The sequence below is a fragment of the Somniosus microcephalus genome, chromosome 33 (assembly GCF_052327205.1).
Source record: "Somniosus microcephalus isolate GS21.2 chromosome 33, FLI_Smic_1.0, whole genome shotgun sequence".
Lineage (NCBI taxonomy): Eukaryota > Metazoa > Chordata > Chondrichthyes > Squaliformes > Somniosidae > Somniosus > Somniosus microcephalus.
Window position 1 is genome coordinate 33,289,011 of NC_141019.1, and position 14,484 is coordinate 33,303,494.

The window sequence follows — 14,484 nt, forward strand, 5'->3', positions numbered from 1 at the left end:
TTGGGGGCGGGGAAATCTGCGGGTTAGTCCGGCGTTGCGTGGGCCCAGGTAGCGTGAGCCTTCCTTTCAACCCTTTTCTTTCCAGAGCTGCCCTGTATCGGATGGAAGCTGCTTACGTGTTTGAAAACAGCACCGTCAATGGAGAGAGTGCACGCACCATGTGGCCCTGGAGGTGGAGAGGTGGGGGAAGGAAAGAAAGAGACTTTCCAGTCTCTGGGCCTGCAGCAGGGCCATAATAATCGGGATCTGGTGTGACTCTCTCCTCCAATCTCTTCAGTCTGAGTTAATAAAATAGCTGACGGCATTATCACGATTTTTCTCATACCTCAGACTTGGAGCTTTATAATCATGGCCATGTGCTTCTCCGACTAATGGATAGGCCTAGTCTGGGCACTCGTATCGTTTGAGATACCGCCGGCCATTTGTGAAAGGGTTGGGGAGGAGGGAAGAGGGGGGCTGCCTTTTTCACTAATGGATTTATGGCGATGAGGTCGGGCGGGTAACGTCGCTCAGAGCCCTGTTTATTTTTCCTTTTCTTTCATGCGCCATCCGCCTCCGCCATTACCGGCGCTGTTAATTCAAGTCGCTGGCTTTCACCGCCGTGTTGGGGTTTGGTATCGAAATAAGAGGGAAGTTCTGTTTCCGAAATGGAGGACGTGGACCTGGCATTTAATCCCGTCCGACCGAGCGTGCACAAATCGAGCCTGTACTGAGCACTGCTCTTGTTGCTCCTGGTCCGTTTCCAGTTAAGCAAATGGTTGATGGGGCAGAGCAGACCTTGGGCAGCAAATGGGCACATAATGTAAATTTAGGATAAAAACAGACAATGCTGGAAATATTCAGCAGGTCAGGCAGCATCTGTGAAAAGTGAAACAGTTAATGTTTCAGGTTGATGACCTCAAAACAGATGCTGCCTGGCCTGCTGAGTAGTTCCAGGATTTTCTGTTTCTATTTCAGATTGCCAACATCTGTAGTATCTCAGTATTTTGCTTATGTAAATTTAGGACTTCATAAATTCTTCTTCATGTAAGGTGTAATAGAGCTATTAATTACTATTAACTACTTTTTGTACAGAAAAAATACTTGTGCTGTGTTACAGGGGTCCGCGGAATTTTTATAACACAGGATGGAGGCCTCAGAAACAAAAATTGAGAACCCCTGGGTTAAGGGATATTGGCCAGGATGAACTCCGCTGCTCTTCTTTGAAATAGTGGCTGTGGGATTTTTTACATGGGGCCTCGGTTTATCATCTCATCTGGCCCTTCAACACTCCCTCAGTACAGCCCCGCCAACAGTGCGGCACTCCCTCAGTATGGCCCCTCTGGCAGTGTCGCACTCCCTCAGTACTGCCCCTCTGACAATGTCACACTCCCTCAGTACTGCCCCTGCCAACAGTGCGGCGCTCCCTCGGTACTGCCCCTCTGACAGTGCTGCACTCCTTCAGTACTGGAGTGTCAACCTAGATTTTTCTGCTCAAGTCTCTGGAGTGGGACTTGAACGCACAGACTTTCTAACTCAGAGGCGAGAGTGCTACCCACTGAACCATGGCTGTCTATACTCCAATATGTGTCAGCCATGGCCTAGTAGCACTCTCGCCTCTAAGTCCGCAAGTCATGGGTGACACCCTTCGTGCTCCAGTACCTTCCACTCTACAATCGATGCCAGGTGCCAGCAATGCCCGTGCCCCTGCCCCTCTCGCCATACAACCGGCTGCCCAGTAATAAATCTGCCTAATTGCACGCGTGGCTGGCAGCCTAACGTGCTGGGGCCCCGCCTCCTCCCTTCAGCTAGTGACGGCTCCGCCTTCCAGGTTGCGGCACATCTGCTTGGACGGTCGCCCTGTCATTCTAGTACATCGTCCCGCCCACCCTTGTAAAGTTTGCTTGCGTTCAATCCCAGCACAAATTACTGGATGGGACAGAGGGGAAGTGACTGACAGTCTGAAAAAGAGACTGAGTGAAGGGAAATAGAAGGAATACTGAAGAGAAGAGTTAACTAGGCAGATAAATTAGAGAGAAAGAGGGAAAAGGGTCGTTACATTAGCGAAGAAGGGAATCTGATCGGCGTTCGTCTGGAATGCATCGTTTAAAATCATTACCTGGCTTCACCGCGGGAGTTTGTCACTTTAGAGCCGCCAATGTTTCAGGGAAACCCAACGGCTTCGTCAATCGGCTGTGGAAATGGCAATATCTCCCCGCGGGCCGGGCCGGGGGGCGAACGGCGAGCGGTGTGAGCGGTTTTGAGACCACCTCTCCCCTGAACCCTTCCAAGCCCGAGGTCAAAAAGGCGAATGAGAACGGGGACATTCAGAAAGAACCGTGAGTAAAACACCCACCACAGACCCTGAACTCCAGCCGGCTTCACACTCACACCGCACGTCCGTCAGCATATATGAAGAGAAAGGGGCAGATTAACGTTGACTCGACTTCAGATCTCCAATGTTACTTTCTGTTGATACTGATAGGTCGAGTCTATTTCACTCTTGCTCCTTTCAGCGGAGCTTCTAAATAAAATGGTTGAAATGACCAATACGCAGTGTTTTTAAGTCTATATTGTGTACTAATCAATACAAATATATAACACTAAGTTGCCACAGTTATTTCCTATTTACAATCTGAATGGATTTGACTTGATAAGCGGTGCGTGAGCTTTCTGAAGCAATTGAGGAAACTGGGAGAAAATGTATGGTTCACTTTAATTTAAAAGATTTTTGCTCTGTTGAGGTCGGTTTAATGAAGCTATGAGTCGATACGGATTACACATACTACTATACGTAATCTTTTACCCAAGGCAATGAGGAGTGAAGAAACAGGTGCTCCTATGTTGTAATATCGCACTTTATTCAAAGCACATTATAAATAGAAATGCATTCATACCGCATACGGGCAGGGCGAAAATATCCTGCTCAAAAATAATAAGCTTTTAAAAATAATTAACCTCCTGTGGGTTATTTTTCGCGTCATTTAATCTGCAGGTTGCAGTGTTTGAATTTCCAGTAATGTGCGAGTCTCTCAACGATAAATGGAGTTTGACTGATCGGATCAGCTCGGTGCACTCTTCGCGGGTCCGGTGTGAACGGACAGTATAACTGGAGGGGAACAGCTGACAGGCTACCTGCAGGCAACATTCTCACAACACAGCAATATACCGACAGTGAAGTACAGGAAAAGCCCCTCTGGTCCATTCAGCCTGTCCTACACAGCGGTGATGCTTTGTGCATCATAATACAGATACTCCTCACCCCACCCAGAGCCATGTAATTCCACGGGAGAGGTGAAAAACCAGATTAAAAACCCAGGCCAATTAGAGGGGGAAAATCTGGGAAATTCCTCTCCAACCCCCTTAGGCGATCGAGACTAGTCCAGGAGACCACTGTATTCCTTGCAGTACTTACCTTTTGTACAAGGTGATCTCCGCCCCAGCCAGAAACAGGTCCAGCTCTCAGTAAATCGGCATCCACCGCAGGAGGTCCACTATTCTCTGGGAAAAGAACCACCTCCTGACATCTAACCTAGATCTGACCTTACACAACTTAAAGTTGTGACCCCTGGTCCTCCCTAACCTATTTAATTGAAACGAAACAAACTGTCAACTGGAACACAATCTATTCCCTTCATTATCTTATAAACCTCAATCAGATCCCCTCTAAATCTACGCTTCTCTAAAGTGTAAAGTCCCAACTCTTTTTAGCCTACCTTGATAACTAAGATGCTGACTAAGATGATAACGAAGAATAACTACCAATAGTGCCGGGTACCAGCGTTTGAAAACTTGTAATGGAGCTCTTGTGAATCCCACAAAAAGATCCGGACAAGTTTAATAATTGAGTACATTTGGATTCCATCTGAAGTGACAGTTGTGTGCGGAGGCTCTCAGTTTCTGGAAGTTGCCTGGTATTATGTTCAGACCGCACCAATCTGGCAAAATGCTGTGCTTTTACAGGTCTGTAATTGGCATGATACCATCAACTCTTTGATTGTGTCACTAAAACAAACAGGTCCACGCAGCCTGATATCGGCACCGAGTTTGCTCAGAAACGCCCCAAACTATAATGATGTCATATTTATATATTTTAAAAATCTCTGTTTTTGTTAATTTCCTTTCCTCTTTTCTCTCCTGAAGGTGTTGGCTGCTTGCTGAGCAAAGCTTGACAGGGTGCCAGCTGCCCTCAGGGTACCTTGTCGTACCCATTCTTCAAGTGTGTGCTTGGACAGTGATTGTCAGTGGGGTGTTCAATGGAAGTGGCCATGACCAATGACCAACTCCATCCTCTCCCCACTTCCCATTCACGCGTGCATTTGTAGCAAGGGTTGCTGGGAACTCTGGCTAATTTTCCCTTTACTAACCCAGAGGCACTGAGGCCAAACTAGTGGCCTCCTGCCGAAAGCAATTAATAGCATAACCCCGGGGCTGTATGGTTCAGATAATCACCAGTAGAACCCACCAAGCCATCAGGAGAGCTGGCCCTTTGAGAAACTCGGCTTAACTGGGGCGTCTCGAAGTATCCTTTTTCTGTCTATTCTCATTTTGAAGTGCCTTCGTATAAACCATCATCAACTTCTGACAGTCCAAGACCCAAGCTGAGGGCTCACGCTTGCTACTGAATGGAACAGTGTTTTGAGAGCCAGCATTCAGCTTGTGGTTTGAGGATATTGGTTCCGTTGGGACTGTGGACACAACTGTGTATTGATTGAGCGGAGAGAACGTGTTCAAACAGGGGCTCTCAGTTCTAACCAGGTAAGGTTTTCTTACCCACTTCGTTGAACTTAGAGGTCCGGTTGTGACTGTACCTCAGTACTGGATTCTAAAACATTTTTCCCTGCATTTTAATAATGTTGGTTTTCCGCTTCTTTATGGTCTCCTGTACCGCACACTATTCCCTTTCTCGTGAGTTTGGGCCGGTGTCCATCAGTAACCGCTTTGTGATTGTTATTTGCCTTGATGGCATGGTAACCATCTTTAAAACTCCACGTTGAAGTGAGATTGCAGTTTTAAACTAAAGGCTCAAATGATCAGTGGATCCTCCCCACTCTTGCTTTCATTCACCATGACCTGGCCCAGCCTGGCTCCAATCTTCCCACCTCTTTCTCCAGATCTACTGCCAATCCATCGCACTCATCTGTTCCTTGGGTCTGGTTCCCTATTCTGTGCCTCAGCCTCCGATCCCTCCCAATGTCCATTCTGGGGCCCTGGCAAAGACTCACACCAGTCATGCTGCCAGAGCAAAAAGAGCAACTCACCACGCTGCCTGCACAAAAAACAGATTATCTGCTCATTATCACATTACTGTTTGTGGGAGCTTGCAAATTGGCTGCCGCGTTTCCTACATTACATCAGTGACTGCACTTCAAACATAATTCATTCGCTGTAAAGGACTTTGAGACATTCTAAGGTCATGAAAGGCACTTTATAAATGCCAAGTTCCTTCTTTCTGCCCCAGTGCGCCCTCTGAACTCTGAGTGCTAGAGCCTAGTAAGCGGCCCCCGCATCCAGCACCCCTACAGTGCAAACAGCCGCATTGCCTTCGGAAAGTGGCAGCCAGGTGAAACGCTTAATGCAGTACATGCAAAACCTGGGTATAGACGTGGAAGAGGATGGCACACCTTACGGAAGCTGCCAAGGTAAGCCTACCCAGTGGTTCCATTTACCAGATACATGGCCCACCTATACATTGCCACAGAGTGCTGTTGAGCTACCTGCTCCACATTTACTGCTGGTCCATGCCAAGTCCTCAGATACTGTACAGTTCTTTCACTGCTGACCATGCATACCCACAAGGCACACACTGCAGCTGGAGTTTACAATTGAAAGCCTTGGTACATTTGCATCTTCCATGGGATTTGCACGTAAAAGCACTTTAACACAAGCTAGCTGCATGATGCATGGTCACTTACTTACACCCACCAGGATGGACTACAGCTATAGCACATGTCTGTAAGTGTGCACGTGCTCCTTCAACCTACAGTGTATCAACACTGCTCCTCTTGTGCAACAAATTGGCAACTTGGACAGCAGGAGGGCTCCGAGATTAGCAGCCTTCAACTACTTTGGAGGAGGCCAACCTGGACAGCCTTGCCTCTGAAGGCAATGAGGCAGTAAGAGGAGGTGAACCTGCAGGCCTCCTCCAAGCTGTGGGCTAGTATCACCCAGTTCTTAACTCTGTCACACCCACAGGTATATACACAACACAAACAGCATGTACAGTTGGTATCTTATAATGTGAGCTCCGTTGGAAGGTATCTCTTGGAGACAGCATTGTAACATCAGTTACTTCCCCATCATTGTTGGCCGCGAACAGCCGCCTGTCAATACTGCCAGTGAGACAGGGCAAGACAGAACTTCACAGCACCCTGCAATCTTCTCACCAACATTTGCAAGCACCAGCACACACAGCTGGAGGATGTAGTTAGTGGGCTTCAGGAAGTAGCCCTGGGTGACTCAGTGTGCAGCTGAGAAACAAGTGGTGGTGCCAGAGGAGCAGCAGGAATCTGCGGCCCAGATGGCTGCCATTAGTAAGTCCCTGTACTCTCTCAAATACACCAACGAGGTAACATTGGGCAGCAGTGTCATGCTCCTGTTGCTATTCAGTAGGAAAAGAGATGAAAGGGCTGGTCATACAAACCAATGCATCAGTCACATGTTTAATATGTGTGTGACTGGCACATTAACTGATACAACAGTACTAGCCTGGAATGAACTGGATGCAAATAGTTGAAGGTAATGGTGACCTTGTTTGCCACTGGCAATGCTGTGCATATGTTGCCTGCCGATGTCCTTGTATCAGATGGCAAAGCTCTGCAACTGACTCCTTGCTGACCCAGAGCCTGTGGAGGCAGTTGTGCTTGGTCATTGGCAGGTATGGTAAGGCCTGTAGTTATGGTTGGTGGCATAATGGCAGAGCAGCTCAGGTGCCTACTGATTTCCCTGGCATGTCTCCTTTCATATTGTACCACTTCAACCATGAAATATTGTATTTGGGGCACATCAGAACCAACCCCCATCATAAGCTCTACCTTCAGTTGCTGCCTGCCACTGCACTCTGATGCCTTGACCACTCATGAAAGTTGATATTGGAAGAACTCCTTTTCAGGTGCCCTCTCACCTGTTCCTGTTCTGCCACAGTCATGTAAATGTTTAACTTGCAGTCCACTTTCCAGTGACTTAGTGGGCAATAACAGACTTTGTATTTGGGACGCTTAAAACCAAACTTATCATAACTGAATAAATAATAATTGTCCCCCAAAAATTCCACCAAGTCATATTAATAAATTAGAGAAATATTGAAAAAGTCTCCAATAATAACACCGCACTAAAAAGGTTCTGTAAGCAATGGACCCAAGTAATACCCAAAAGCCTTTTCTCTTTCCGTCATACACTGAGCTCCTCTTGTATCCATTCGAAATGGGCTTTGTGGGGGAAAAGGTGCAGTCCTGTTGCAAAAGCTGGAAAATTGCTTCTGGTATTCATTTAAATATTTTAGTATTATTTTAATAAGACCACAACATGAAACATGTGCAGACACTCTAGCACACAAAATGTAGTCAGATGAAAAATTGTGTGCAGAATGAATAGTATATAAAGCATATCTAAGGCTTGCTTCCCTCACCCTCCAATTCCCCTGCACCCGTTCTGCACTTGCACAGCCGATACAGATGACCTGAAAATCTACATTCATTTCTCTATAAAGAGATTGTAATTATGTTGCAAACCCTTTTAACCAGCCCCTCCCCCCACCCTGCAGCTCCCACAGATGTCACACTCCCCTGGTACAAACTGGCACTATACCTGCGAGGACTTGGCACAGTGGCGCAGGATGTTGAAGCATCAACACAAAGTGCCATGGAGTGGTGGCATGCAGGTGTACTCCACTATGTGACTGAGTTTCTATTTTCAGATGTGCGGGAGTTTCTGCGCTTCAGGAGCTCGAGGGGGCGGAGCAGGTGAAACAGTGTAAATCAGTGGCAGAATCATTCCCTGGGTGGCTCCTGTGCATCTCCTAGTAGCCAGCCCAGAACAGAATTGGTGGAGCCCAGTCTGTCACTGGAACAAATTAAAGGGATTAACTAAGAAGTATATTGACTTAAATGCAATTTTTCCTATGTGTATTGGTCCCAATACACTAAGGCTGGTGACAACATTGATGGGAATGTCCCAGGAGATATAATGTCATGTCATGGAATGTGTTAGTCATTGTGCAACATAGAATCATAGAATATTACAGCACAGAAGGAGGCCATTCGGCCCATCATGCCTGTGCCAGCTCTTTGAAAGTGCTGTCCAATTTAGTCCCACAACCCAACTTTTTCCCCGGAACCCTGCAAATTAGTCCTCTTCAAGTGCATGTCCAACAACAACAACTTGTATTTATACAGCGCCTTTAATGTAGTAAAACGTCCCAAGGTGCTTCACAGGATAGTTATCAAACACAATTTGGCACCGAGCCACATAAGGAGATATTAGGGCAGATGATCAAAAGCTTGGTCAAAGAGGTAGGTTTTAAGGAGCGTCTTAAAGGAGGAAAGAGAGGTAGAGAGGTGGAGAGGTTTAGGGAGGGAATTTCAGAGCTTAGGGTCCTGGCAGTTAAAGGCACGGCCGCCAACGGTGGAGCGATTATAATCAGGAATGCTCAAGAGGCCAGAATTAGAGGAGCGCAGAGATCTTGGGGGGTTGTGGGGCTGAAGGAGATTACAGAGATAGGGAGGGGGCGAGGCCATGGAGGGAATTCAAAACAAGGATGAGAATTTTGAAATCGAGGCGCTGCTTAACCGAGAGCCAATGCAGGTCAGCGAGCACAGGGGTGATGGGTGAACAGGACTTGGTGCGAGTTAGGACACGGGCAGCCGAGTTTTGGATCACCTCAAGTTTATGGAGGGTAGAAAATGGGAGGCTAATTGCCTTTTAAAAGTTCCTATGGAATCTGATTCCAGCAATCTTTCAGGTAGTGGGTTCCAGATCTTAACAACCCTCTGTGAAGAAATTTCTCCTCATTTCCCCTCTAGTTTGTTAACCAATTATTTTGAATCTATGACCTCTGGTTACTGACTCACTTGGCAGTGGAAATCATTTCTTCCTACTTGCTCTATCAAAACCCCTCATAATTTTGAATACCTTCTCTGCTCTAAGGAGAACAATCCCAGCTTCTGCAATCTCTCCACATAAATTAAGTCCCTCGTCCCTGGTAACATCCTGGTAAACCTCTGTACCCTCTCTAGGGCTCTGACATCCTTCCTAAAATGTGGTGCCCAGAATTGGGACACAATACTCCAGCTGAGGCCTAACCAGAGATTTGTAAAGGTATAGCATGACTTCTTTGTTTTTGTATTCAGTGTCCCTAATTACAAAGCCAAGTATCCCATACACTTTCCTAACCCAATAGCAAAATACTGCAGATGCTGGAAATCTGAAATAACAACAGGAAATGCTGGAAACACTCAGCAGGTCAGGCAGCATCCGTGGAGAGAGAAAAACAGAGTTAACGTTTCAGGTCTCGGACCCTTCGTCAGAACTGGAAAAAGTTAGAGATGTAACAGATTTTTAAGCAAGTGTAAGTTACTTTCCTAACCGCCTTATCAACTTGCCCTGCCACCGTCAAAGATTTGTGAATATACACCCCCAGGTCCCTCTGTTCTTGCACCCCCCTCAAAATAGTATCATTTAGATTATACTGCCTCTCCATGTTGTTTCTCCCAAGTGCATCACTTCACACTTATCCACATTAAATTGCATCTGCCACGTGTCTGTCCATTTCACCAGTCTGTCTATGTCCTCCTGAAGTCTGCTACTATCATGCTCACTATTTGCTACATTGCCAAGTTTTGTATCGTATGCAAACTTCAAAATTGTACTCCCTGTACCCAAGTCCAGGTCATTTATATATAACAAGAAAAGAAATGGTCCTAATACCGACCCCTGGGGACCCTACTGCATACTTCTCTCCGGTCAGAAAAACATCCGTTCACCATTACTCTTTGTGTCCTATCCCTTAGCCAATTTTGTACCCAAGTTACCACCATCCCTTTAATACCACGTGCTTCAATTTTCCGAATAAGTCTGTTATGAGGTACTTCATTAAAGGCCTTTTGAACATCCATGAGCCTTCCTTCCATATCAGTCCGCCAAACACTTTGAGGGGACAACAATTTCTAAACTGCAACAAGAAATTAAACATGTCCCGTAGGACCAATCAAGTAATGGTCTGGGGCTTTATTCGGACATGTCTTAATCCCAGTTTCACCAGAGGCGCTGGCACAAGATTGATTTCCATCTAGATTCCAGTCAGTCACAGTCACATTTTCATCTTCACCATAAATCTCTTGTCAGGGCAATCCTTCCTCTTTTGTTATTTTCCTATAGATCCCCAACTGGGTCTGCTGTGCCATGCAATGTCGATAATCTAGAGGCCAGTAACCTACTCCTAGGCCTCTGAAAATGATGCTCTGAAACCTGCCAGTAGCATATGTCCACGTGCACCTCCTGCTGCTCTCAAATACAAAATCACCTGCCACTGCTTATTGTACAAAATATCATTTCAGTTATACATAGTCTTACAAGGGAGTCCTTTATTAGAATTGTTTCTGGGCTTAGATGGCTCGTGTTGGAACACAAGCTTGCAGTCAGGCTACTTTGAGCACATGTCAAATGTCACAATCCTGATCTTGCCAGGACTGCGCAAATGTGAAATTACTTTAGCCGTGTCAGTTTGGCTCAGTGGGTAGCACTCTCACCTCTGAGTCAGAAGGTTCGAGCCTGCTTCAGCACTTGAGCCGCATTGTTGGAGGGTTCCTTCAGGTGCCTGTTTCACTGGTTCAGGTGGGTGTTAAAGATCCCATGACACAATTGGAAGAAGAGCACGATGTTCTTCCAGTGACTTGGCCAACATTCCTCCCTCAACCAACAGTATCAGCTTGTGGGACCTTGCTGTGCGCAAAATGGTTTCCACGCTTACCCACATACTAAGTTACTGCACAGTGCAATTAATTGTATGTGAAATGCTTTGGAATGCTTCTGCGAGATGTGATAATGCGCTATATAAATGCAAAATTTTCCTTTGTTAAAAGGTGTGAATGCAACTAGGACCAGTTAGTTTTTGTTGAGGAGTTGCCTCCTCAGGCCTGCCAGGTTGCTTTTCATACATCGGTCCATCTGCCATGGTTTCACAACAATAATCCTTTCCACACTGAATACCCCTTTAAATGCAAAAAAGACAATACACATATAATGCATGGTATTGTATGTTGACTGTACTCCTATGTAAGATGCACCTTGTAGATTTTTTTTAAATTGTATTTATCCACAAACAGTTTTCTTAACTTTTTGTCACTCTGGTAGCCCTCGGCTGAGAGGGCAGGGTGTCCTGCACCTTGACCTTTACCTATGCTGCTCCTGAACTGGCTACAAGCAGCTGCATGAGAGCCAGCGAGTGTCAATTCACCTGTGACTGTCTCCCATGCCCTGCTTGCCACCTCAAACCATCCCTTTCTGCGAGAATGCATCCAGACCCTGTTCACCACCCCCAGTGCTCCATGGCTGCATGAACTAGTTTAAAACTACTGAAGATTTATCCCATCTATTAGCAGGGCCATCTAGTTCCACCTCTGCAATATCGTCCACCACTGCTGAAACCTTTCTCCACGGTATGTTACCTCCAGACTTGGCTTCTCTAATGGTCTCCTTGCCGGCCTTGCTCTATACTCCAACACTTCAAACTCCGCTGCCTACGTATCCTGCTCTCCTATTACTCCGTCCTTGCTGACCTCCTTTGACTCCATGTCCCCCAATAAATTGAATTCAGAATCTTTGTTACAAGTCCCTCCCTCGCCTCACCCCATTCTACCTCAGCAGCCTCCTCATCCAGCCCTATTTCTCAGAACTTGCCCTCTGTTCTGACTCTGGCCTCCTACGCATCCGGCCTCCCTCCACTCTACCTTTAGCTGTACTGGCCCTACATTCTGGAACATTCTCCCTAACCAGTCATTCCTCATCCATATTTTGACTGAGACATTGAACCAAGGCACTGGTCTGGTGGATCCGGTGAATGTAAAAGATCCAATGGCATTATTCAAAGACAAGCAGGGAGTTCACCTGGTGTCCTGGCCAATATTTATCCTTCAAACACTATCAACAGTAGATTAACTGGTCATTCGTCTCACTTGTTGCTTGTGGGAGCTTGCTGTGCGCAAATGACTGCTGTGTTTGCCTACATAACAACAGTGACTGCACTTCAAAGCCATTCATTGGATGTGAAGCATTTTGAGACATCCTGAGGACGTGATGAGGTGCTTTACAAATGCAAATTCTTTCTTGCTACCTCGCTCCAACCTTCAAAAGCCTCATCCAAACCTACCTCTTCAACCATCTCTCTTAACTCTTCCACTAGTGCTCAGCACCCTCCTCTATGAAGCATCTTGGACTGTTTATCAGGTGCTATTTAAATGTTGCTTGCTGTTGCAACTTCATCTGAATGGTGAACCTGTTGACATAAAGTTGCTTTGTGCACTATTTTAATCCAGTTGTTCGCCCATTTAAAATCAAATTTACCGCTAAGGTGTCAACCAAAGGAAATGAAACCACCAGCGTAAAATGACCAGCCTTTTTTGCTGACCAATAGTACCACACTACTTTCATCAACCCTTTGTTACTTCAAAGGTTTAGTCAGACATGATCTGCCTTTAACAAATCTGTGCTGGCTGTCCCTTATGAACCCATGCTTCAAGTGGCCAAATTTTGCATCCAAATCAATGCAATCCAGCTTCTACAGGGTGCTGTTGGACAGATCCAGTTGACTGCCCGATCAGGTCAGCTTCTGATGGGTCTCTGTTGAAATGTGATACTATTGTCACGCTTACTGCGCTTGTTTGTCCTCAGGAGGAAGCACAAACCGGGCCTGATGCCAGGACTGGAGGACATGCTTTTCTACACAATCACCGAGGGACAGGAGCAGATTCCGATCCCCAAGTTTATCAGTGTAAGCAAACGCACGCCCAAGGGGCTAACCTGCCTCGCCTCCTCATACAAAGCCACGCCATGTGATGTGTCCTATCCTGTTGTCCTGTGTTACGCTGCTTATGTCTGATCTTTACCACAGCTTTGACTGCAAGATATCAGACCGTGCTTATTTAGGTCTCAGTTCCTTCCGTGGACAGTCGCTGTTTGTTTGTTTTTGTGGGAAAACTTGTGTCTCACTGTAAACCATTAACCCAGGCGCTATTTGCAATCTATGACGCTCTTTTCTCAAGTACCGTTCCCAATGGTCTGATTATGTCAATACTGAGATTACATATATTGAAAGTTTCTCTCATTTTGAAATCTTTGGTTTTTTTACCCCCGCACCCCCCCCCCCCCCCAACTTTAAGATTCTCTGGGCCATACACTCTTCCCTGGTTGACAGAATCTATTTTAAAATCTGATCGCGGCTGCCTTGCAACACCGTGCATTGGTGCTCCAATAAGCTGCGGCAAAGGGTGGGCAGATTCAGCTCTGGGTTTGCTGCATTTTCAACGTGTCCTGTGCTGGGGGATTTGTCGTGGGTGGAAGGTGCTGAATGGAGAGTGGACCCTTGTGTACAAGGAGTGAGGGAATTTCGGAAGAGTCTCACGTACTTGCTAAAGGTCCAATCATTACAGCAGCACAGCGAATAGCAGACATGCCGTTCTCCCGTCTGTCTACTGCACGTCTCAGTGGAAATGCCCTGACAATTATGAAACCAATAGCTTTGTAGTGGACCCATGAAAAGCTGGGTCTAGAACCTACCATTGGTTTAAGCCAACCTATTCATGTGAACATTGGCAGCCAGTCATGTGTCTGCATTCAAACAGCAATCAGGGCTCGGCCTTATGCAGTGGAGCCCAGAGACTGGCACCCCACTAAAGGGTGAGAGTGGCACATGGAGGGTGCTCGCCAGAGACAGAGACTGTTTTACACAGAGAGTCCTCACCCTGCCTTTTCACTGAGGGACTGAAGTGTATGGCAAATCAACAAAGGTTTGCTACTTTTGGATAAAATGCTGCTTTTCCTTTTTGTTTTCCCCTCTGATTTTCTCCCTTACCCCTCCTCTCCCGAAGGCCCCGGCTCTTGCAGGTGTCGCCCTCCCTTAATCCCAGAAACACATTGCCAAAACCTCCAGAAATGAATATGTTGACCATTAACAACTCTTCTGTAAATCTGCTCGTTCACGTTTTAATGCTCGACACCTCACTAACAATAATCCAACCAAAGCAAAGGGAACCCGAGTATTGGAACACCTCTTTAGATGTAAAGGACTCCCAGCCCCCTCCCAATCTGCAGTGACAAAGGTTCGGTTGGATGCGGTCGTCTGGGTTATCGAAATTCTACTGAGTAGCAGATGGGCTTTTTATTTGGACTAATTTATTTAAACACAGATACGAAGCAGGAGCACAGCAGAAAGCCGTAAGCAAACACTTACACAATGCAAACAATCAATTTGACATTCAATAGAGTGGATGCGTTAATCTGTTCTTGTTTTCC

At 46.3% G+C, this 14,484-nt stretch overlaps 1 protein-coding gene across 1 annotated transcript in view; it reads left to right on the top strand.

The window, feature by feature from the left end:
* The first annotated feature begins 1,876 nt into the window (after positions 1-1,876).
* LOC147097124 (glutaminase liver isoform, mitochondrial-like) overlaps positions 1,877-14,484 on the top strand; it is a 59,360-nt gene continuing 46,752 nt past the window's right edge. The window contains 2 exon segments of the mRNA XM_085972990.1: positions 1,877-2,318; positions 12,865-12,964. Coding sequence (XP_085829116.1) covers positions 2,077-2,318; positions 12,865-12,964 — 342 coding nt within the window. The 5' untranslated portion in view covers positions 1,877-2,076.